General features: G+C 40.3%; 1 protein-coding gene across 2 annotated transcripts in view; it reads right to left on the bottom strand.

Annotated features, from left to right (window-relative positions):
* Nucleotides 1–593: 593 nt before the first annotated feature.
* Nucleotides 594–25,994, bottom strand: part of SAMD7 (sterile alpha motif domain containing 7) — a 28,724-nt gene continuing 3,323 nt past the window's right edge. The window contains exons 1-9 of one of the 2 annotated variants that reach the window (XM_019440538.2): nucleotides 23,370–23,475; nucleotides 22,688–22,870; nucleotides 20,770–20,896; nucleotides 19,386–19,510; nucleotides 14,989–15,067; nucleotides 13,222–13,844; nucleotides 12,073–12,194; nucleotides 5,319–5,429; nucleotides 594–2,181 (exon numbers count right to left, since the gene is read on the bottom strand). In XM_019440538.2, the coding sequence (XP_019296083.1) occupies nucleotides 2,014–2,181; nucleotides 5,319–5,429; nucleotides 12,073–12,194; nucleotides 13,222–13,844; nucleotides 14,989–15,067; nucleotides 19,386–19,510; nucleotides 20,770–20,870 (1,329 nt within the window). In that variant the 5' untranslated portion in view covers nucleotides 20,871–20,896; nucleotides 22,688–22,870; nucleotides 23,370–23,475 and the 3' untranslated portion in view covers nucleotides 594–2,013. Of the gene's footprint in view, nucleotides 2,182–5,318; nucleotides 5,430–12,072; nucleotides 12,195–13,221; nucleotides 13,845–14,988; nucleotides 15,068–19,385; nucleotides 19,511–20,769; nucleotides 20,897–22,687; nucleotides 22,871–23,369; nucleotides 23,476–25,994 lie in introns of those variants that run through there. The other variant, XM_019440537.2, reaches the window with a different exon arrangement.

Here is a 25,994-nt window from a genome sequence, read left to right on the forward strand (position 1 = left end):
TTCCTTAGTGAGACTTTGAGACACATGTGTTCAAGTGAATCAGTTACCAACTCGATTGACTCATTTAGCAGGGATAAGAAATTTAAAACTGTCATATGGATTGAACCACACGATCCTTTTCCCACTAAAAATATTACTTAAACTTTCCTTTTTATCCCCCACCATAACATCTGTTAACTCACCTTTGGTATCTTGTGAAACTTCTCTATGCTGAGAATTGTAACAGTTGAAAGGGCATGTGACAAAACTTCGTAAAATTTTGAAATTTTCCCGGATTATTCCTCTTTTTCTCCTTCTCTCCCTCCTCAGTTTCTGTCTCTCTTTCTCTCTCCATAGAAAGTAAATTAGCAAATCCACAAGGACATTTGAAAGTACAATATAATTTTATGTTGGCAAAAACCCCTTGCTGTTTTCAGATTAAAAGTGAAAGAGAGCAAAGCTTGATGATGTTAGCCTGGCTTGTAGGGAAATAACTTCAAAAACCCACCTCTAAACCAAAAAGTGAATGTGGGTACCAGCCCATACATGTTATACAATGCACTTTATTTGTTTGTTTTAGTTATCTATTACTGTGAAATAAATTACTCCAAAACTTTGTGGCTGAAAACAACACATTTATTATTTTGCAGTTTCTGTGGGTCAGGAATCCAGGAGCGACTCAGTGGAGACCTCTGGTTCAGGCCCTCCATCAAGCTGTAGGCAGAAGCTGCATGTGTAGTTATCTCAATGCTTCATTGAGGAGAAGCCACGTTCAAGTTCCTTAATGTGGCTTTTGACAAGCCTCAGAAGATTTGTTTCCACGTTCCATCACTCAGGCTCTCAGCAGGGCTGCCTGGACTCATAGAAGCTGGCTCCCTCAAGAGCAGGGATTCCAAAGAGAGAGAAAGAGCATCCCAGACAGAAGAACCAAAGATGTGACATCCATCATGATTTTCATATTATGTTCACTAGAAATGAGTCAGTAAGTCCATCCCACCTAAGAGGGGAGGGCGTTACACTAGGGCACAGGGACCGGGAAGCAGGGATCATTGGGGGCTATCTTCGAGGCTGCCTGCTACAGTTTCTTCATTTTAAATGTAAATTTTAAAAATAGAAAATGCATTCTCATCGTTGGACATTTAAAATGTACAGGAGGGTATGTGCTAAGTTTCCCTCATGCCCCTGTTGCCAGTCCCTTCCTTGAGCAAACTCCTAGCCGTTTCTTGTGTATCTTTTCAGAGGCTTTCTGTTAAGTGTAAAGTTGAGAGGGACTCCACGGGGACAAGCAGAAAGTCACCTTCATCTTCTCCCCTCCCTCCAGCCAATTCAAACCTGCTTTGCAGAGATAACTCTATCCCCACCCTTGTGGGAAATCTGAGGTGGGTACTGTTACTTTTCATCTCTGTCTCAGATAATTAGGAGTTATTTTGAGTCATGACAATTTCATGTCAGAAAGAAAATGCTGAATAACAGTCTCTCTGAACTGAAAGGTTAAACCTTCTGTTCTTCCCTGGCTTGGTCCTTCTTCAGCCTGGAAGCCTGAAGTGAGAAAAAGTGGAGGCCTTGTGGTCAGCTTCTCTTTCTCATTTTTGTACTTTGCCACTTTTTCTTCTACATCTTTCAACTCTACGGGATTGCCTTGGTCTCTTTCTGGGTTGGGGGATGGGAAATGAGTGAAGGGAGATAAGGAACTCTTTTTTTTTTTTCAGTATTGGTTCTTTTGGCTTCTTAGGAGATTTCCTCATGGAATCATCCAACTGTAGCTTTTTTGGTGTTTGCAAATGCTCTCCTTCATTCAGCATTTGCTTCCAAGGATACACCTGCAGCCACTTTGGGCTGAAGTCACATTAGAAAGGCTCTAGGGCAAGGCCTCCTTAAGGGCTCCAGGAGGGCTGGCTTTCTCTTCTTCCCAGCTTCCATCTCATCTTGGGAAACCCTCACACACCCTTCAGAATGTCCTGGACTCTTTGGAAAACTGATTAAGACTGTTCTTGCTCCTTGAGGGTTTTAATTTCTCATGCTATCTTGTTCGCTTCATTTAGGAATTGTTATATCCTGGGAACAAGGGACATCCAATGTATCACCCCAGGAATTAAAATCCAAAAGAGGGGATGTATCTGCTGGTTGATCAAATGGTTGTTTTGTATGGGTAGGAAGTAAAAGACTTTTCTTATACAACATACTTTCCACTTGCTGAGATACCTTTGGAGACAAAATGATTATAACAATTAAGTCTATAGATTCTTTCAATAACCCAGCATCCTCTGCTTAGGCACAGATGGCAGGAAGGATAGGTAATTTCAGGCATGGGGCATCTAGATAGTTGTGAGGGACACCGTTCTAGGATGTGGGGGCTTTTTCTTTCTCTCAGAAACATCCAGCGTTTATTACTGTAAAACTGGATATCACCGTGGTAGTAACTTTGTAATTCCTGGCTCTGGGTCTGCTATGGTTCATCTGTGACACAGTCATTTCACTCTGAGTTTACTCCACCTCACCCTTTCCTAAGGGTCCCTCAACAGATCCCACAGACACCCCACTCCACCTTTACCAATGCCCAACTGGCACTTCTCTAAGCTGAGGCTCTAAGCTGAGATTCAGCACACAGGTGGCTTCAAGTTGCCTTAGTGTTGAGACATAAACATTGCCGCTTTGGGCCTCGGTGCCCCAGCATTAACCGCTGGGCTCTTACACAAACCTCACCCTCCATGGGACCCAGGGGATTTCTACGTCGTTCACATTGTCATAGCTCAAACCCAGCTTCTTCCACTCTAATAATACTGGGTTCTCAGATTCCAGTAATGTCCTGTATGCCTTGTATGCCCTGTTCAGGTCCACCTTTTAAGTTTCTGGTCATCCGGGTGGGTTTTCTTCTTCTCAGCAGGGCTTACTATAATGGAATTTTGCCCCTGCTTCCCATTTTGGAAATTGAGATCTTCCCCCACAGCTTCTGGGGAGCTCTGTCCTGTTGTGCAGGCAGATGGAGCCTGGACTTTAGAGCTCACTTGGGCTCCATAGAGTTACTTATACACATTAGGTGTGAGCACAGGAAATGACTACAGCCTTGTGAAAATGATTTGGGGCTAACAGTGATGGCAAGTGAGGACAAGATGAAGACTGACTTGGAGAATGTAACACTGTATGCCAACTATATTCAAAAAGAAAAAAGAAAGGCTTAGAGCTGGCCACGTTGTTAAGGCAGAAAAAAATAAGTCCCAGAGTGATAAATTAAAGCCAAAGTAAATCAGATTTGAGAAAAAAAAACATGCAGTGTCATTAGAATGCCAAGAGGGATAGTATCCTCACTAAAGAAAAATAAATTGTTGGGGCGCCTGGGTGGCTCAGTCAGTTAAGCATCCGACTTCGGCTCAGGTCATGATCTCGCGGTCCGTGAGTTTGAGTCCTGTGTTGGGCTCTGTGCTGACAGCTTGGAGCCTGGAACCTGCATCAGGTTCTCTGTCTCCCTCTCTGTCTGCCCCTCCTCTGCTCGTGCTCTCTCTCTGTTTCTCAAAAATAAATAAACAAAAAAAAAATTAAAAGAAAAAAATAAATTATTTAAAAGTGAATACCATATTGTACCAATGTTAATTTCTTAGTTTTGACAAATGTGCCACATTATGTAAAATGTTAGCCTTAAGAAAAGCTGGGTGAACTCTATTATCTTTGCAACTTTTCTATACCTAAAATCATTCCAAAATAAGAAGTTGAAAAAAAAAAAAAAAAGAATACCAATGGAAACATTAAGGTATTTACACTAGAAATAAAGAACTTCTTTACCCTAAACTTTTTTGGCAGATAAAAATGGTTTTCGAAGGACATTTTGAAGTCTCATTGTTCTTTGCGTAAATATGTATTGTAAAGTGGTTCAGTTCTGTATAAATTCTGGGAAGAATCAGTTGATGATTCTTGGTTTCACTTTTAGGAAACTCACTCTTTCAACAAATAACTTTTGACCTATCATGAGTCTTGTATACTCTAAAGATACATTAGTCAACAAAACAGATAAAGATCTATACTCTCATGGAGCTTACATTCTAGTGGGTTTGGGGGGGGGGGGTGGAATCAACAATAAACATGAATATAATAAATGCATTGCATTGTATGATTGAAGATGATAGGTGATGTTGGGGAAGAAAAGAAGAGAAGAAAAGGAACAGCAGTAGTGTGCACAGATGCTGAGCTGGGTACAATTGTAAATAGGGCGATCAGAGCAAGCTTCATTAAGAAGATATAGCAGAGCAAAGATGAAGGAGGTAAGGGAACAAAGCATGAGGATATCAGGGGAAGAGCATCCCAGGCAGAGGGAACAGCCCTTTGGGGGAGCTTGCCGACAAGTTTAAGCAGCATCCAGAGGCCAGTGGTCAAAAGCAGTAACTGGGGGGTGTGGAGCAGAGGGGAGGTAAGTAGAAGAAGAGGTCAGGAAGGTAAGGATAATGGTGGGTGGAGAGGAGCACAAATGATATAAACTTTGGGCAGTTACTCTGGAGGAAATGGGGAGCTATTGCAGACTTTTGAGCCAAAGGGTGACATGGTCTGTCCTATGTATTAGAAGGATCATCCTGAACTGTTTTGTGCATAGGCTCTGGGAGGGCAAAGGCGGAGCAGGGCAAACAGAAGGCTACAGCAGTAATCTAATGAGAGATACTGGTGCTTTAGTCCTGAAGGAAGCAGTGGAGATGGTGAGAAGTCATGAACTGGAGTTGGCTTGGTCCAGTCTCAAGAGCCAATCATTACATTTTCTGGAAGTTTGCAAAGCAGTTGCTAAATGTGGCATTGTTAAAAATTAAATTATTTAAATTTACAATTAAATACATTATATTGAAAACTCGAGTCATCAATACTCAAAACTGATCACTCCTTAATTGTTTTTACCTAACGATTTTACTATTAATTATTATTATTCTGCTCCTGAGGTCAGTTATGTGTATCCATATGGTGAACATGCTCTAAAATGGGGCACTGCTGTGCCTCTCTCCCCGATTCTGAATTCGGGGACATGACATTAGGAGTTTGTCAGCCATCGTAGGCGTATTTACATTACAGAAATTAACAGATGCTACAAGTCAGCGTTCATTTTGTTTTTTAAAGGGAACTAGTTGTTAAACATTCACCAGCACACCACTGCTTTGTGCCTTCCCAACCATAGCTAGGAATGAGTACCACTACCCCACCCAAAGCTTTCAGGTTTCCCCATTTCTGTCAGGTCCCCACCCACAGAGGGGCAAAGCTTAATAAAGAGGTTAAGTGGGTATTGTGCATATTACAACAGGAGAAAAGTAACATATTTCTCTTAAGCCTCATACCATTAATACATATTTGGTTATGAGAACTCACCATACCTGAGACTGAATCTTGAGCGCCGGCCCTAACTTTAATCCCAGAGTGCTGCGAAGATGCTCCTCGGTGAGTAATGGCAAGGTTTCTCCATCAATTGCATGATCTTTAAATACCTTTATCAAAAACAAAAGGTGTTAACTTTACATGTCTTTAGAAAAAATTCCTGTGTGGGGCAGCTGGGTGGTTCAGTCAGCGGAGCATCCGACTCTTGATTTCAGTTCAGGTCATGATCTCACAGTGGTGGGATGGAGCCCCCTGTCAGGCTCCATGCTGAGCGTGGAACCTGCTTAAGGTTCTCTCTCTACCTTTGCTCCTCTCCCCACCCCCCTTTTGTCTCTCTTAAATAAAATAAGTAAATAAATAAAAATAAACAAATTTTTTTTAAGTAATCTCTATACCCAATGTGGGGCTCAAACTCATGACTTTGAGATCAAGACTTGCATGCTCTCCCCACTGAGCCAGCTAGGTGCCCCCCCCCAATTCATTCTTTCTTTCTTTCTTTCTTTCTTTCTTTCTTTCTTTCTTTCTTTCTTTCTTTCTTTCTTTCCTTATTTATTTATTTATTTAGAGAGACAGAGAGAAAATGCAAGAGGGGGAGGGACAGATAGATTGAATCCCAAGCATGATCTGCACTGATAGTGTGCAGCCCTTCTCGGAGCTCTAACTCACTATGTGAGGTCATGACCTGAGCCAAGATCAAGAGTCAGTCACTTGGGGCGCCGGGGTGGCTCAGTCGGTTAAGCATCCGACTCTTGATTTCAGCTCAGGTCGTGATCTCGTGGCTCGTGGGTTTGAGCCACTCATCTGGCTCTGTGCTGATAGTGCAGAGCCTGCTTGGAATTCTCTCTCTCTCTCTCTCTCTCTCTCTGCCCCTTCCCCACTTACACACACATTCTCTCTCTCTCTCAAATAAAAAGAGTCGGTCACTTAACCGACTGAGGCACCCCCCAAATTCTTGTTCATATATAGGTATTTTAGTTTTGAAGGAACCATTAAGACTGCTTGAGGATGACACAAAATGTCATAAAGTTTCTTATTTTCAGTTACTCTCTCTTCTGTGATCCAGTAGCACGTCTGTGCTCTTTAATGACTCTTGGAGTACATTGTAATTCTGTCTCTGGAACTCAGATCCAACCTGGAATAGTTATGACTTGAGGGCAGGCCCATGTCTTGTTTACCAGTGCCCCTATAATGCTGTGGCTGGGATATGGTAGATGTGCAATAAATGTTGCTGGGCAAACCAATGAATGGACAAATAGGCTGAGTAAAGTGTGGTGGGTGGAAACCATGGCAGACAAATTTTACCTCTCACGCTGACAGGTGCAGTGTATCCGTCCACTGCCCTGCGTGCATGGCAAGGGGAGGAGAGGGAAATGCAGGCGAATGCTGTAGCGTTCGGCCTTTCCGGGGCCCTATCTGTTCTGCCTGTGTAGTGGATGCCACCGTGCCTTCTTTTCTTCTGGAAACTAGGAAGGCCACTGGTGGACAAAGATTCCAGGCAGATAAAGAGATGAATCAAAAATCTGGGCAGATTTGGTAGTGCTGTAATTTCATGATCTCCAGCTTCCATCTGCCCGGCAATCCTCTATTTACTGATAAGTTTTCTCTTTTTTCTATTTTCAAGCTCTCTTCACACTCTTCAAACTTAAGATCTTACAGAATCCTCCCTCATTTTCAGCAGATTATATAACTTCCTAATTAAAAGAAAAGAAAAGTAAAGAAAAGGAAAAGAGAGAAGGGAAGGGAAGGAAAGAAAAGGAAAGGAAAGAAACCAATAGACAAGAACTTCCTCTAATTCTGCCCAGCAACCTAAAAACTTGTATTTTCTCCCTTGGTCCTGATATGGTGGAAGAGTGTCTCTCAGTGTTTGAAGACAATCTCTTCATTGAAGACAATCTCCTCACCCCTCCCACCTCAGGGTTCATTCAGTAGATAACCCCCTCTCTCAGTGTTAGTCTCCCCTCTTGAGCTGGCTCCTTCCCATTGGCATTTACCCAAGTCTCCATCATTAAGCAAACAATAATAAGGCATCTACACAAACGCTTCCGCACTCCGTCTCTAGATACAGCCCCATACCTCTCATCCCCTTCACAGGCCAGTTTCTCAAGAGTTTTGATCTTCCCTGCCTCAATGTTCTTACTGTCCAGTCATTCCTCAGTCTCAAGGACTCTGACTTCTACCCTCACTAAGCCACTAAACCTGCTTGTCTCTGGGTCCCCGGTGACTCTACTGTTACCAAGTGCATGGATGTTCCTGGTGTTCCTGGCTGTATTTGACATTGTTGACAACTTTTTCATTAAAAAAAAAAAAAAAAAAAAAAAAAAAAAAAAAAAAAAAGCTCTTTCCTGGCCTTTGCAAGGCGCTCCCTCCTGGGTACTCTCTGCCTTTCTTTCTCAGTCACTTGTGTGGCTATTATTTCTTTATCCATGTTTATGGGTTAGGGTTCCTTAGGCTTCTGCCTCAGGTGCTCTTTGGTCTTCCTGATTCATCTCAGTCTCTCTCTTGGCTTCAGTGAATATCTCTTTCTGCTGAAGGCTCCCTAATGTATACCTTAAACTCACAAGCTGAATCACGCCAGTTCTGCCTTTTCCATAGTGTTCTTGTCTACCCGCCCCACTGGTGCCACCCTGGATCTAGAGCTTCCCCACTAGTCTTGCTGCCCTCAACCTATTTTCATAAGAGCAACCTGAGTGACCTTTCTGAAATATAAAGCTAAGTATGCCACTCATGCTTAAAACCTCCACTGCCTCCAGGATAAAGCCACAGTCCCTCCCTGGGTCTCCACAGCTCTTTGTGACCCGACCCCCTCCCCTCATCCAGCCTCTTATCTTGCCATTGTCCCCTCTCTCACTGCCTTCTCTGCCACTGGAAGCTATCTCGAAATCCCAGCTGTGCTAAATTCTTTCTGGTTCCTGGTCTTCACTTGGAAATTTCTCCTTTGCCTCTCTTCCACCTCCCCTCCCCCCTCAGCTAGTAATCTCACTTACAGATGCCTCTCCCTTCAAGAAGCCACAAGGCCCTCCCGTGTGTGCCCACCATGCTCTGTACCTGCTCTCTCGTAGCATCTCCACGTTGATGTGGAACTCCTTACTAGTGTCCCTCTTCTGGACTTTAAGCTCAGTGGCAAGGGGAACCATATTTGTCTTGTGTCCACTATATTGGAGGGCATGCCTCAGGACTGACTGAAAAGTCAAGTCTTTTGGGGAAGCTTCTGTACTAGGAAATTCTTGTTCTAATAGATTTTAGTTATTTATAAACTGTGTTTGCTAAGTAATTATTTCGTTTCCTACTTTAATTAAGGAAATTATAGAATGCCTAACATGAACTAACTTATCTTAGGCCAAAGTGAAAAAGTTGACACTTTGGTTAGGCTTGTAGCCTTATCTTGGGGAAACGTATGATTTCTCTTAACGTTTTTTGAAGTATTAGGAATAAATTAAGGATTCCTTTTACCACCTTTGACAATACCTAGGGGCCCAGGTACCCTTGACTATAAACCATATGGCCCAATATCTTCAGCGTAAAGTAATTGTGGTGGAAAGAGATAGATTTGTAGTCTCATACACATTTTTCAAGCACTCACTCTCTTAGACACTGTGATGCTCAGTTTTACTCAGCTGCAAAATAGAGTTAATATCTTCTTCATGGAATTGGTATACATTAAATTTAAAAGATAATCTAAACGACGTGCCTGATACAGAGACTCGCATATAGTCCATGTTCAGCAAAAAGTAGGCATTATTATAATAATGAGACAACCAGTGTAGAAAAGGTTAAGTGAGTTGCCAAGAAGCTGAGCTTGCCAAGTAGAGAACTTAGAAAATAAAAGGTTTCTCATTCTGATCCAGGATTTTTGCTATGTAATCCTGCTGCCATTCAGAGAAAGGGGTACTGGTGAAAACAGTTAAATGTATTAATGGTGGGAAGGTTTGGCCCATTTCTCTTTCCTTTGTAGGGATTCCATTGAGGAATGAAGGGATGCATTTTCTTTTCTTTTTTAATTTTCTTAATGTTTACTTATTTTTGAGAGAGAGAGAGAGAGACAGAGTGTGAGTGGGGGAGGGGCAGAGAAAGAGGAAGACACAGAATCTGAAGCAGGCTGTAGGCTCTGAGCTGTAAGCATAGAGCCTGATGCTGGGCTCGAACTCACGAACTGTGAGATCATGACCTGAGCTGAAATCAGATGCTCAACCAACTGAGCCACACAGGTGCCCCAGGATACTTTTTCAAACAGAGATAGGTTGGCAGCTGGGACTGACTTGCATGAGGACCCAAGCCTCAGCCCTGACGGATGAACCTGGGCCTGAGGCAAAGTTGCAGAATATGCCAGTGTCACTCACATGTCCCTCCTACTTCCTTGTCAAGACAGCAGTTTAAGCCAGGAGCACCATATAAATGTACACATAATTTTAGTAATTTCAGTTCTTTTAGGGAGAGAATATTTTATCTGCTGAGTTCCTTGAATGAGACATTTACTTAGAACAAACAAGATGTGTCACAGGCTCTCCTGGATGTCCCTGAACAATTGAGCTACCAACCCTCTCTCTCTCTATTTAAAAGAATTCATTTGCATAAGAGCTTTGAGGTTTAGTTGTGGTTATTTTTTTCTGGCTTTCTTTTTATACCTACAGGAGGCAGTTGGTAGGAGGTTGCTGAGTGGCCACCTAAGGCAGAGATGAGAAAGAAGACAGCAGGGTGGGTGTGGGAGACATGGTGGGTGTGACCCTGACTAGTCCCAGGCTGTGACATACTAGACAAGGATTCCAGGGACAGCTGTGCCCGAGCTGTGCTGCTTCTGAGCTTGTTGCACTCAATTGCATCCAAGGGGACTCTCTCCATTTCTGTACAGAATACTGTCCCTAACACGGCAGGGGCATGCCTAGCAGGGCAGTGTTCTTCTTGCTGTTGATTTCACCATCAGTCACCAGCTGAGAGGGAATAGACTCATGAAGAAACAAGAGCAGAACTTGACCCTAACCACATTTGAGAAACACCTAGAAATAACTGTTCCATTTCTTGGGGTGGGGAAAGGAGCGCTGACATCCTGTTGGTGAGAGATAATGAGTCAGCAAAGTGTGGGGTATTCGTGCTTATGTGACTTCTACGTACCCACAAGAAGACATTTGGGATGATAAAGTATGAAATGCATGTAGCATCATTTATTACAAGAGCGGGTCTCATAAGTGGCACTTCCATGCCTGTGGATCACTGGCTGATGAAGAATAATGAGGGGCCAAACAGATTCGGCCCACCCAGAAGCCAGCAATCACATGTTCATTGCTTATTGCTGATTTCAACTATTGCTTATTTCGGACTGTTATCAAAATTTGGTAACTTTGCTGTACTGGCAGTTGGTGCGGCACTTGATAAGTGGAATAGATAAATTTAAAAAGGGATTGCCCCATGGTCAATGACTAATAAGAAAATAATAATGTTAGACTCATTGAATGGGAGAAAACAGGACAAAATTTTTTTACAAAGTATGCAAAAAGACAAAGTGGATAACTGAAAGAATACAACTTGCCTGATAAGGAACCCGTTATCTTGAGGAGCCTCTGATAGCATGGTGAAATTAACGCTCATCAAGAACTTATAAGGTGCCAGGCCCTCTTTACTGCTTACCACAATCCTTTGAGGATAAATTATATAATTATCCCCATTTTACAGATGAAAAACAGCACTAAGAAGACAGGCGGCTTGTCCTAGGTCACATGTCCAGATAACAGAAAAGCCAGGATTTGAACTTGTACTTTCTAGTTTCATAAGCTATGCTCTTAACCACTACTCTATCTAATTTTCCATAAGTCCCATAAACAGAACAAAAAAAAAAAAAGAAAAAGTAGAAGAATTAATGGCATTAAATTGAAGAAAAAAAAATGATCATAAAACCAAGATCTGAAAAAAGTCATTTCTAACATCAGTTAATTATGTTAAATTATAATGTCCTTTCCTTGCCTTTTTTTCCTTTAATATATAAACCAAAGATAATGACACCAGATTTAGTAAGCAAATTGCAGCTTAAAGTTGTGTTATTAAATCACTTGAAAAAATAAACTTTATATATGAAAATGTAGCATTGACATAAACTTCAAAAACCGGCCAACCCATTATTTTTGTCACCGGTTTTCCCATATGAGGAGAGCTAGTCTTCTTTCCAACTGTCCTAATGGTTCATTATGATTCAAAAAAATAGTATTTTATCTACCAGACTGAATTATACGTGTGTATTCACTTTTGCATATTGCCCTGGCATAAATAGAGAATTTGAAAGTAGTTAATTTCTTATTTTTCAGATCTATAGGCTTGTTATTCTTTTTAGAGTAAAGAATATATTTCTATTACCTATTATGAGTAGCCTAAAACTTCTGGTACAGAAGTATGTGCCCCCCAATGTTTGCTATATGGAAGAATAGGGAAAATACTCATCATTTCTCAATATTTTTGGATGTTTAGCCTCTGAATCTCCTAATTTTGGGTAAATTCCTATCTCCCAGGAATCTTGATGGAACAGAAACTAATGCCACACATTGGCTTTCCCAGCCTCCCCTGCAGATGGGCTGTGGGGACATGACCCAAGCTTCAGCAATCAGAGGCTCCTGTCCCCGGTCAGTCGATGACATACAAGGGGTAGATTAGAAGCAAATTCAGAGAAGCAAACTTCTCTGAGAGAAAAATGCAAGTTTGGCAGAACCCGTGTTGAAGGAAACATATTTCAAAATGTCTTATTTTTATGAAAGTACTTAAATGTTCAGTCACCTGAGCATAATCTGAACAACCTGGAAGGCCCCTAATGAAGTTGTGCACGTCATTCACGGTCCATTTCTGAATATCTTCATCCAAAGACAGATTTTCCCCAATTGTAACCAGTGGGTGCGCTCCTTTAAAAGTGGAAAGGAAATTATTTTGTGGTATACAATTTCCAGGAAAAGGGGAAACTAAGAGCACGGTTTTATGTATAGTTACATTAATTTCCTTATATTCTGTTACCACAGAGGGTCCCTTCATATCTATGTGCAAGCTCCTTAAACAATACTGAGAGATATTTTCTGAAAAATTTAGCAATCTCCTTTCTTTCCTTCTTCTAAAGGATCTTTAACGACAGCGTTATCGTAAATAAACAAAGACGTTCCATACTGCTTCATTTTCTCTCAGGTTCTAATAGACATGCCCTATGGATTTCATTCTCCAGATGAACACTGTCATGTTCTATGATGTTCTATGAATTATCATGCTCTCTAGGTGACATGAGAATGTAGCCACATATTCATCGAAATGGCAAATTAACGCTTTGTAAGGGTAAGTCACCAACACAATTGGTTTGGTGACGAGATTACAACCACCTCCCCCAAATACCTGTGTTTTAAAATGTTTTTACCAAAAGAAGTTCTAGAAACTATTCAGTGTTTGTTTGGGAGGGTAGTATGTTAATGTTTTTAGGTAAAAAGTTATCGTAACAGGAATGGGCACTGAAAGTTAATGCTTTTGTTTAACTGTCTATTGTTTTCTGCACTTAAATACAGGGGAGATGGAATTCATACTTTTAAGGAAGAAGTCCCTCTATTTTGTATTGAAGAAGGTAATAGCAAATTAAATTAAAAATTTAATTTAAAATTCTGGTAGGTTTCCCCATCTTTCCTCATTCTTGCCTTCCTAGCTTTCCTAGCTTCCTAGCTGAAAATTCTCTATACAGCAATATATACAGCAATATATAAATAGAGACAAGTTTCACTAATATGGCTTATTGGAACAAACATAATAAAGGGACTTCAAGAAGACATAGTCCTGAATAGGATTAAGAAAAAGAAGAATAAAAGGAAACACGATGAGAATGGTACATTATGTAATAACTTAAGGACGTGGTGACCTGTGGCTCATTAGAATCTGCCAATGGCCCCTGACACCCACCTGGCAGAGAAGGTCGAGGAATTGGGGGACAAACCCCATTCTTTTCACCACAGGCTGCAAAGCCTTGCTCTGAAGTCTTCTCCTTTGCACCATCCCAGGCCTTTGCTTCTAGGGGAGCACCATGAGCTCCCCAAGGTTTTTTATGGGTGGGCTCGAGCTCCCCACAGGTGTTGCCAAGAGCTGGCTTTTCATTGGTTTCCCTTGACTTCTGATTGTTGAGAGCTTCGGTTTCTGGTTCTTTTGCAAATTCATCCTCTTCATAGGGAATCACATGAGTCTGGCCTAAGATTTTTTCTTCTCCTTGACTTTTAGAGCTCTCAGTATCGCTGTCTAGAACTTTCTGATTCCCAGCACCTCTCCTGAGACGACGACATTTCTGACTCCAGCTTTCTAGAAAATGTGGACCAGCTGCCACTAGCGTGGGGGTTCCCTGAAGGTTTCTCAGGGTGCTTCTGTGAAAATGCAGGTCACTGGCAGGGAGCATGCTCCTGCCATGGTAGTTGGCTGGGCCAGGAGGGATGCTGGAGCTATAGAGGAATGGTATCCCTGGTCCTGCTAGTCCCTTGGGATTCACTTTTTCTATTCTCCTTTGCTGGTAAAATGCATGCATTTCCATTTCCATCCTAAAAACAAAACAATATATTTTATACACCCCAAGAAAACTGCTAGAAATATAATCTTAATGGTTCTCTGTGTTCCTTGAGATGGAACCTCTGCTTTTCCCAGGTCTTCCCACTACTTATCAGAAGTTTGTTGGGTGGAAACACGAATTCCCTTGAAAATCACCAGGAAGGAGAGTTTGGAATAAGACCTGAGGATGAAAGGTTTGGCCGAATCTCACAATGGAAGTCCAAGGCCTGTCTTTAAAGCATTACCTCTAATAGATCTGGCAAATTTCGCAGGAATGGGAATAACATAGCACAGGGTAGTTTCTTGCCAGAAATTAATCCTCGAAGAAATCAAAGTTCTGGAAAGAGTTTTCTAAACCCCAAAGTATAATCTTAGTGGGACTCAAGGAAGTCAATGCAAGTCTCAACTGTTACAAATCAATGCAATTGGCAGGAGTTGTGGGGGAGGATTTGTTGGGGGTTTTGCTTAATTTATTTTGATTATTGGTTATCACCTGGACTCATTAGGGTTCAGTGATGGAAAACTGAGTCTGAGGCCTTCTTGTACCCCGGGGCCATGCCCTAGTCATTATTGCTGTCTTTTCTTTCTCCTAGTTGCTACAACTGAAGTCCACTTTTGGGGCCACTGACATGGGGCTGCCTGGGCTCTGCTTGTAGAGTCCGAAGTGGGGTTGGCAAGCTTAGCTCCTATATTTGGGCAGAACTGAAGTCTTTTAAAACAGAAGTGCAAATATGAATTTCAGGGGACTCACAACTAGGCATTTTAATTATGAGACATTATTAAACTCTTAAGATCTACAGACATAGATTCACTATGTAATTTCTAATCTTACTTTTATCTGTAACTAACTTAAATATATGTTTGTATATATTTCTTTCTGTAATATTCCTGAAGTGCTTTTTGTATGTAATCAGGTATCTATCTATCTATCTATCTATCTATCTATCTAATATGTATATAAATAGAGTTTGTATATGTATACAACACAAAATACAAATATAATGAATGCATATAAAAAGTATCTCTATATCTATCTATTATCTATCTATCTATCTATCTATCTATCTATCTATCTATCCATCTAAAACCAATGAACAAGTGAATAGAAAATAAATAAAAACAACACCATTATGTTACCTGGCAGTATGCTGCCTTTGAATCATTTCATTCCTTCTTGCCATTGCCTTTATGGATTCAGGTGGTAAAATGCCCCAACCTTAAAAAAGAAAACCACCATCCCACCCCACAAACAAATTAACAATGTCCATTTAAAGATAATAAAAATAAAATACAATGATTTAAAAGAACATCCACCCACCAGTAGAGCACAGTGTTGGAAACAATATCAGATAATTGCTGTTCAGCATCTTAGAGTTACTTTGGTGATGGAATGATAAAACACTAGATAATTTTATTTTTCTTTAAGTGTGGGTCTCATGATTGGTGACATTTTCCTGCCATACTTGGAAAAAAAAAAATGAAATGAGCTGTGGATCTCTTTGTTTCTAGCTTTTGAAGCAAAAACTGATAATTTTTCTTTTCTTTTGCTGCAAGAGAAATCAGTTGACCTTTAAAAAAAAAAAAAAGTAACTAAGTGCTTCTTGTGCACCAAAACCCCTGGAAATAAATTCAATGATTTCATGGATAAGATATAAAGCTCTCTATGTGGACTTTTTGGTGTGTCTGAGGAAGATACTTTTTGCAAAATGCCTTCAATGAAGTTGGTAGAAATTACATTCTTTGTGTCAATCTTCTGAAGTGTCTTGAAATAACAGCAGCATTACGGAATTCAAGGCTCTATTCTTGCCTGGTAACTTTATGCTCTATTGATTTTTTTCTTTCTCTGTACTCCTAATGCACTTAGAGTCTATACCGATGCTTTTTAAACCATCTATGGTAAAGCAGTATTTTTTTTTTCTTTTAAAATTTCTGCCCCTCATGGGCCAAAACATTTTTAAAAATATAATAAAACAGCCTGGGTGGCTCAGTTGGTTGAGCGACCAACTTCAGCTCAGGTCATGATCTCACGGTTTGTGAGTTCCAGCCCCACCCTGGGCTCTGTGCTAACAGCTGGGAGCCTGGAGCCTGCTTCAGATTCTGGGTTTCCCCCTCTTTCTGCCCCTCCCCTGCTCATGCTCTGTCTCTCTCTGTCTCAGAAAGAAACATAAAAAAATTTTTTAAAAATACAATAAAACAAACTTTTGTAAAATTGAAATGAAAACAAGGACAAATACAAGTGTAATGTAAAAAATGATCAGATTAATAGACATAGAATTACCCTGTCAAATTGCTGCAAAAGTTTATCTATTTATGCATTTATTTGCACAACCTCTTCATAGACCAGCACAGGTCCACAGAGAATTCTTCAACAATAATAGACATACAAATTGTACTTGTTTTATGTAGTTTTACATGTGAAAATCTGTTCTCTCTAACACAGGGGTCAGTATCATGAGAGAATTTCTTCTTGCACATGCTTTGTACTAACTTAGAAGAGCTCATTAACTCCTATTAATAACCCATCTTAAAATAAATAATGCTATATATTTTTTAAGGGAGATTATTTGTCATTTGTAAAATTCAGAGATTGGATGAGGTGGCCTCTAAAATCCTCCTAATGCTAACGCTTTATATTTATTATAATTCAGGGGCGCCTGGGTGGCTCAGTCGGTTGAGCGTCCGACTTCGGCTCAGGTCACGATCTCGGGGTTCGTGAGTTCGAGCCCCGCGTCGGGCTCTGGGCTGATGGCTCAGAGCCTGGAGCCTGCTTCCGATTCTGTGTCTCCCTCTCTCTCTGCCCCTCCCCCGTTCATGCTCTGTCTCTCTCTGTCCCAAAAATAAATAAACGTTAAAAAAAAAATTTATATTTTTTATAATTTGGTTATAATTATAATTATAAATGATTATATATATCATTTATATATATATATAAATATATATAAAATATATATAAATATATATAAATATATATATTTATAAAATAATATATAAAATATATTATAAATTTATAAAATTATAAAATAATATATAAAATAATAAATAAAATAAAAATATATAAAATATATATATATAAATATATATAAATATATATAAATATATATAAAAATATATTTATAATTATAAATAATAAATATATAAACATATATATATATTTATATATATAAATATATAAATAATTATAAATGATTATATATAATTATAAATAATAAATATATAAATATATATATATATATTTATATATATAAATATAATATAATTATAAATAATATATAATATAATAAATATAAATAATATATAATATAATATATATAAATAGATAAATTATACATAAAAATAAATATAATTATAAATAAAATATAATTATATTTTTTATAACTCAGTGGGGGGGTCAAAATATTCTTCTCTAGAGAGCCAGCATGGGTGAAACTATCAACCCATGAGGTACTGACTGCAAAAGAATGCTGAGAAATTTCTCATGAGAAGTCCAGTTTAGAGGGCACAATTTTAATTACCTGGATTTTAGAACCCTCTGAAATCTGGAATCCCCAAACCTATTCCAAGTTTCTTTCTCTTTCCTAAATAGAAGACATCAAACTTAGTGCTAGTCCAGCTGTAATAACCTACTTTCTTCCTGATACCCAATTTTTTGAAATAGATTTGTGTCTTGGTTTCTATTTTGCTAACTTAGTAGCTCAGTTTCTATAGGACTGAGGCCCTAGTTTTCCGTTGCTTACTCTCCTACACATCAGCCTTGAGTCAGGAGACCTGACCTCTGTCCCTGAGACAGGTGGTGAATTTGCTTGCTTGTATCCAAACATTGGCAGCTTCCAGATTCTTTATCACTAAGATGGGCTCTGAGTCAGCAATGCAACTATTTCACTGGTCTATTTATGTGTTGCCTGTAACCATGGGCTATAGATTTACTGGGTTCTTGATGCCAGATGGGGTTTTCATCCAGGATTAGCCTTTGGGACAACCTTTTTGGTCCTTGGAACACTCTAGTGGGTGTGTCCAGTTTTAGTCAGGCCCTGGCTTCTACGCCCTATCCCCTTGCACTGGATCCATGCACAACATGCTCAAATCCAGGCAGACTGGTGTCTTCACTGGCCCTGGCACCAATCATATTTTTTCTTGTGCCAGGCTTTTCACTCCTACTTGTTCTTATCTATTGAGAGTTGTTGAAATTGGAGAGCAGGGACAAACAGAAACTCATGAATACGGTTTTGGGGGATAAGATACATCAGTTTGATCTTCTATATGATGAGGAATTTCTCTCTTCTTAATCTCTCTTGAGCCCCCACCAGTCATGTTTTCATTGATAGCCCTCTACTGAGATTGCTCTTATTAAGATCACCAATGAGCTCCACTCAGCTAAATCTAATCATATATTCTTAGTTTTCGTCTACTTCATCTACGAGAGGCATACTTGACCCAGATGCTCACTCTCTCCTTAAAACTTCGTCCCTTGCCTTCAAAGCCACCAGGCTCTCCTGGGTCTCCTCCCATCACACTGTTTTCTCCTGTTTCTCCCTTGTTTGATCCTTCTCATCTTTTGGATCTTGTTGGTATGTCCTAGATATCATCCGTTTAACCTCTATCAACACTCACTCTAAAGATGATCTCATTTAGTCTCATCTATGCTGATGACTTCCAAAATTATATCTCCAAGCTGTCTCCAGAAGTCCTCTCTTCACTTTAGCTGCCTTCCTGACATCTCCCACTGATTATCTGTTAGGTACCTCAAACGTAACAGGAGCAAAACAGAGCCCATAACATCTCTCCCACCCCAAGAACTCTGTTCCTCTCACACTCTTCCTCAGCAGTGAACAGCAACTCTACCTCTCCTATTGTTCAGACCAAAATTTTTGCTATCCTCCTTAAGACCTCTCTCTCACACAGCTCATATCTAAACTGTGAGAAAATCTGTTATTTCTACCTTCAAAATAATTACAGAATCCAACTACATGTTACTATGCAACTGTCACCACCCAGAGCCAACCCATCATAATCTTTTGGCTCTTCTGATAGCCCATTAACTCCCATCAGTTTATCTTCAGAGCTTTGATCCTATCAAGTTTGTCTCAAATACAGGAGCTGGAGCCATCCTGGTAAAATGTAAGTCAGACCATGTCACTCCTTTGTGCAAACTCCTCAAAAGCTTCCCCTCCTACTCAGGATAAAAGGCAAGCCTCCACTTTGACCTATCAGAGATAAACAGCCCCAAGCCCCCTTAACTCTCAGATCTCATCTCCTCATGACCCCTTTAGTTCCTCACGTGTAAGATAAGACAGATAGAGATATTGCAACTTTTCATGTTATTCCTCAGTAAATTGGTGGTTGGAGGCATTAAGCAACTTACACGTGGTCACTTAGTGGTGGAACCATGATTGAAACCTAGGTAACAAGTGCAGAACTTACAAGCACACCTACCACACAGTTTTGCCAAACTTAGCAGTAAATGCAATGGCACGATGGCAGAACTTAATGCGGCCATCCAGGTCACATTGGTGCCACAGACCATCTATCGCTCATACCTGAGTAGACATGATTGGATAGCACGTTCGGCATATTTGCATTTGGTAGAACAGAGGATCCAAATTGGGAAGGAACACAAAACTGTCTTGGGTCAGCAGGAGCTACAGTGGAAGACAATAAATCTCTAGGAAAAAAAGATATAAAATAGATAAAATGAGGATGGAACAGTACAAATTTTCCATCGCATAGGCAGTGAGATTTTCTAATTGCCAGATGAGATTCTATCATCTCTTCCAAAAATAAGATGCAAAAATCCTGCAGCCTCTTGGTTTCAGTAGAAATATGCTGAGAAACATCTACTAAGGAAGGATTGACCCAGCTGACAACACAACAGAAACATCAAGAAAAAAAAAAGTTTTAGAAATGTCTGGAAAAAATCTAATCAAATTAATACTGCTCTCTGATTTCCCATGACCAACATACTATTCTGACCACATTCTTTTCTCATGTAATGGACACACTTTGCCTTGGGTTTTGCCATCTGGGATCAGTGTTTGACTATGTGGTGGGCAGTTTGGTTTGTTTTGCCAAACTTCAGTGGTCTCGAGAAGTCAAAATTTATTGTTCACACTCCACAACAACAATAAATAATGGACATTACTTTCCTCTCAGAATGTCAAAATATTCTAAAGAGGGGAAAATAAGAAACTACCAGAGTGTACAACCTAAGTACTGATAATGTCACTTTTATTGAAAGAAAAAAATTGTTCTATCATGAGAAAACCAGGGTACTCAACTGTTATGGAGTGAGTTGTGTTCCTCCCAAATTCATAGGTTGAAGTCCAAACTCCCACTATGACTATATTTGTAGATAGGGCCTTTCATGGGGTACGTAAGGTTAAATGTGGCCATAACAGTGGAGCCCTGATCCGATAGGACAGGTGTCCTTAGAAGAAGAAGAGGAAGAGGAAGCAGGAGTGCATGCACAGAGAAAAATGCCAGGTGAGGGCACAGCAAGAAGGCGACTATCTGCAAGCCAAGGACAGAGGCCTCATCACAAATCAACTCTGCCGACACCATGATCTATGGCTTTTCAGACTCCAGAACTAGGAGAAATAAAATTCTGTTGCTGAATCCATGCAGTCTGTGGTATTTTGTTAGGGCAGTCCTTGCAGATTACATCAATGTTTATACCTGTATGATGCCTGTCCCATAGTAAGTGCTTGTTAGCTATGTGTGGAGTGTGTCAAGCAGGCCCCAGATGGGAAGTGATGGGAAGTGTGTTGAACGTGTGGCCAGCAGAGCATCTTGATATGAATTTGTGCGCCACAGTTCATGGAAGTGACACTAGACAAGAAAACAAAACTGGAGTCACCATCATTTGAAACGTTAATGGTCATCCATTTTCTCCTTCGAACAGAATAGTATATCAGAAAGAAATACCGATCCACCGTTGGAGGTTCAAATGATGAAGGAACCAGTGGCATCCTCTGCTGCCCTGGTGCCGTCAGTAAAGGATTCATGGCCATCGTTGGATTTATCATCAATATCTCTCGCCACTGATGGAGTTCTAAAAATAATCAGATAAATATGTAAACAAATAACTACACTTTTAGTGAACTATTTGAATTTTTCTTGAACACAACGAACACCTTTTGTATTTCCCCAACATCTGGGGAGACCAGCTATACCAAACTTTCAGTTACACAAAACCCCCTTCACTGTGAGCTCCCAGACCCAACTGCAGAACTTAGTGATTTTCAGCTTGTCCTTGGAATTCGTTGATGAGTTCACAGGAAATACCACACCATATTACAAGCAATAATAAAATTAAACCAGCCTTGCAAGATTCCAGAAATACCAACCTCCTTTCTTACAACTTATTTTGATTTTTATATTTCCAGGGGTACAAATGTGTCTATTTCCCATATGTTCAATCTTTAGAAAAATCTTCCTTTTTAATTGTTAAGATTAAAATAGAAAAGGGGAAAGTCATAGTGGCTAAAAATACATCTAGTTAAAGTAGATATAGACTAGGACTGTGTTTAATTAGAACAAGTGAGCAAGTTGTATCCAAATATACATAAACACAGGATGCATAACTTTATCTGAAGAACCTAATGACCAGAAATAGGGACCGTTGTTAAAAGGATAACATTTTGATTTACATCTTCCTGTTAATTATTCATGTCCTTTGAGTAATTTTAAATATTAAACAAATACTAGTCAAGCAGGTCATTGTCGCTTTTCCTTCATCCTCCATTGTCACTTCAAAAAATTCAAGATACCTACAAGTATGGTTTTTAAAATATTTTATTTTATTTATTTTGAGAGAGAGAACAAGAGTGTGCATGCTTGCACGCATTAGTGGGGGAGTGGCGGAGAGAGAGAGAGAGAGAGAGAGAGAGAGAGAGAATCCCTGAAGTAGGGGCTTCATCCTACAAACTGTGAGATCATTACCTGAGCCAAAATCAAGAGTCAGATGCTTAACTGCCTGAACCACCCAGGCACCCAGATACCTACAACTGTGTTTTTTAAAAAAGGAAACTAGGAGGGACCCCTGGGTGGCTCAGTCGGTTAAGTGTCTGACTTCAGTTCAGGTCATGATCTTGCGGTTGGTGAGTTCAAGCCCCACATCAGGCTCCACATTGACAGTGCAGAGCCTGCTTGGGATTCTCTCTCTCTTCCTCTCTCTCTACCCCTCCTCTACTTGTGCACACTTTCTCTCAAAATAAAGAAATAAACTTGAAAAATTAGGAAATTGGGAAGAAAATGTTCTGCTTTTCAAAGTAGTGATCTTCATTTTTTCCTTTCTTGTATGTATATTTGCTTTGATTGTTAAAACAGTTAATACACTCATATAGATCAAAAACTAAAAATATAATGGTATTTAAATAAACAATCCCTTTTTAAGCTTCTTTTTAAGACTGAAACCTAGTGATCATAGTCCATAGTTCACCCTAACATTGGCTTTTGCCATTCATATATTTAAAAAATTTCTTTATGTTGATTTCTTTTCACTGGGTTTCTGTGAGGTCAGTATAGTTTCCTCTCTGATAGTGACCTCAGAGAGTCTATGACTAGTCAGGATTAAAATAAAAATATTTGCCAGGTACCTGCCAGCCACGGTGAGAATGCCAACAAAGAACAAAGGTTGGGTATATGTCAGACATGGGCTTGCAATTCTGGCAAGGACACTGTCGTGCCTTGAAATCTCAGGTCCTCCGTGCGCAATCTGGTGCACAGCCCCCTTCCTCCCCTTAGTCCATCACACAACAGAACAATGTGGGACACAACTGGGTGTTATTGAACTTTCATTTGTGTCATAAAATGACTGTCTTTGGCAGAAGTTTGAACTTACCCACGAATGAGATAGAATCTTTAAAATTATAAAATATAATGTTTATCTTGCATTTTATGTGATGCTGGAGACGAATCAGGAGGAAGGAGGAGGAAAAAGAAGGAAGAAAGGGAGAGGTGCAAAATCCCTCCAGAGCAAGGATTGCCTAGATGTTGGACCACCCTTCTTCCTCACACACGTCACCTGAGGGAAATGCCATAAAAATTAGTCACCAAAAACAGATGAGGCTGTCTTATTCTGGCATTCCCCCTAAGAAGGCCTTAAGACAAGGACTTGAATGCAGGTAGTGGTCCCAAGGAGCTCACAAGGGGGAGTGGGGAAGTGAAATCAGGAAAGGAAAAGCTGATAAAGGGAGAGTTAATGTGTGGATTACTACTCTGGGCAACTGGGGATCAACGCTGCTAAGACATCTTGTGGAACACACCTCAGGATTTGTCCCAATGAAAGACAAAGAGACGGGTAAACAGCCCCTGGATTATGCCTGATCTAGATGCAAGGAACTCCTGTGGTGTGGGAGGGAGGCTTCAGACCAAGAAGCTGAGAGGAACAGGTGCTTGAGATGGGGAAGGGCCTCCCCATGGTTGAAGATGAAACTGGAAGGGGGCCACGGGGAGCTCCCATATATCTCCCTCTGCCCCACTGGCAGCAACAGTGTCTGGGGCTGTTGAGGCAAGGTGATTACCTTCTAATGTCATTCCAGTAGAGAGCTGGCACAAATGCCTTTCTTCTGGAGTACCAGGTTCACCAGACAGAGGAATACATTTACGAGGTTCTGTAGGGTCCATTGTCTGCAACAACACAGCAGGATTGTTTTTTTACTGTTAGTCACGTGTTTAGTGAAGTAAGCAGGGAACTCAAGGCTATCAGGTTAACAGAGATGAAGAAATAGAGCATCAAAGACAAGTCTGATCTAATTTAAATCTGCTTAAAACTCTTCTTGGTAACATAACTGTTCTGGATCCTATGGTTCTTGGGTGCGGTTTTTTTTTCTTTTTGTAATGCCAAGGAGATTGAATGTGATCTATAAAATTTTGTTACACATCTGGCATAGTAGTTTATTATTTTTTAATAATAATCAATCCTCCAAGTTTGCACCTAAAATGTAAGCTTATTTCCGAGGTCTAGAGAAGTATCTCTATGTACGCCATGAAGGTCCCCAGGAAGGATGAGTCAGTGACATCTGCCACATCTCAGTGTTACGGTTTTGGGCTCCACTTGGCTTCCCTAGTTTCCTTTCATCCTTATACTTGTAAGCGAGTGCTTTTTAACTTACCACCATCATATCTATTGGTGCCCAAATTTTCTTCTAAAAGTCTAATTGCCTGGTGCTATACCCTGGATTTTTAAGCCTCCTCCCATTCATATGTTGAATACCCAATATGATGGTATTAGGAGGTAAATATTTGGGGAAGTGTTTACATCACGAGGGGGTCTACCCCCTCACGAATGGGATTAGTGTCCTTAGGAAAGAGACACTAGAGAGGGGTGCCTAGTTTCGGCTCAGGTCATGAACTCATGGTTCGTGGGTTTGAGCCCCATGTTGTGCTCTGTGCTGATGGTGCAGAGCCCATGTGGGATTCTCTGTCTCTCTCCCTCTCTCTCTGCCCCTCCCCTTCTCTCTTTCTCAAAATACATAAAGTTTAGAAAGAAAAAAAAGAAAAAAAGACAGAAAGAAAGAAAAGAGTTACCAGAGAGCTCCCTCACCCCTTCTGACATGTGAGGGCACAGCAAGAAAGTGGTCATTTGTGAACCAGGAAGCAGGTCCTCACTGGACTGTATCTGGTTTGCAGACTGCATCTGCCGATCTGCTGGCGCCTTCACCTTGGACTCTCTGCCTCCAGAATTGTAAGAAATAGATTTCTGCATTTATAGGCCACCCAGACTACAGTATTCTGTTATAGCAACCTGAATGGACCAAGATACCCTTTTTGTGTTCTGTTGTTATATTTTGAATGTGCCAAATTTTTATGCAGTCTATTTTTTAATAGACTTTATTTTTAGAGCAGTTTTAGGTTCACAGCAAAATTGAGTAGATAGTACAAAGAACTCCCATATATCTCCCTCTGCCCCACATGCATAGCCTTCCTCACTATCAATGTCTGGCACCAGAGCGGTACATTTGTGAATGTGGCACATCAGTAAACCTATACCTACACGTCACTATCATCCAAAGTGCACAGTCTACCTGTGTGCCTACTTTTAGCGTGGTACCTTCTATGGGTTTTGAGAAACGTAGAATGCCATGCATCTACCACTACAGTCACACAGAACGGTTTCCCGGCTCTAAATCAAATTATATTTCAAAGCAAATACTATCAGGAGACGTCCAAAGCAACATTCTGGGGTTGGCCAGATCTTTCCTTTCATCAGCAAGGTAGATGCTTGAGCTCCAAATCTAGGTGTCTATAATCTCACCATTTGGGGAGTCATAGGATCAACCCATGAGTCTTTAAGTATCAACTTTCACATTTTCAGGGTATCCTCTTATTTTAGAAACATCTAGACAAATGAAGTGAACCAAGGTCACTTTGGCACGGCAGATGAAACGCTCTTGAGTCAAAATGCAGACGGGGATATCCATTTTAAACGCAGTGAGTCTGGTAATCCCAAGTGCGGAGTGTAACGGTGCTTAGGTTTGCATTCAGCGTGGATTTCTCTGACCCAGAGCTCTAATCCTGGATGCCCAGCACTTTAGGAGGATGAGGATTCCTTAATCTCTATCTTCAGACTCTTACCCTCAACAAACCCCTCCAGGCAGCACACAGACGATTTAGGTAGTGCTAATTCTGTCTCAACTGATTAGGGCAGTAGTAGTAAGACATGAAGTTCATGAACTAAAGCCCTTGCCAAATCAGCAGATTTTCACTGAATGCTTGCCTGGTGCATAGTAGCCAGGTGTCAGTTTGATTCCATTTCAGTCTCTCATTGGCTATACTGTGACCATTTATTAAAGTCGGTGCAATCTGAGTTTGGCCAAGCCTGAATTTGAGCAATTACATGTGGAATATTTGTTGTGTTGCATGTATGATGCATGACTTCTGGGATTGTACTCATTGAAATAAATTAGTTTTTAAATAACTTCTGTATTTGTAAGTTTTTACAAATACAGTTTGTATATTCTAAGAGTAGATCAGTAGAATTAAATGTTTCTACAATCTTGAGAAAAAAAATATAAATTCTTAAGTGAAAACTAGTGGGAGATATTTACAGAGATCTTTTATTTAAGGTATAAAACAATCCTTAGTAGCTTCACACATTCGCTATTCTAGGTGTCCTATATTAATCTAGGTTCTGAAAAGCATGTTAG

Source organism: Panthera pardus, unplaced genomic scaffold, assembly GCF_024362965.1.
Source record: "Panthera pardus isolate Hobbes unplaced genomic scaffold, ASM2436296v1 HiC_scaffold_16, whole genome shotgun sequence".
NCBI classification, from domain to species: domain Eukaryota; kingdom Metazoa; phylum Chordata; class Mammalia; order Carnivora; family Felidae; genus Panthera; species Panthera pardus.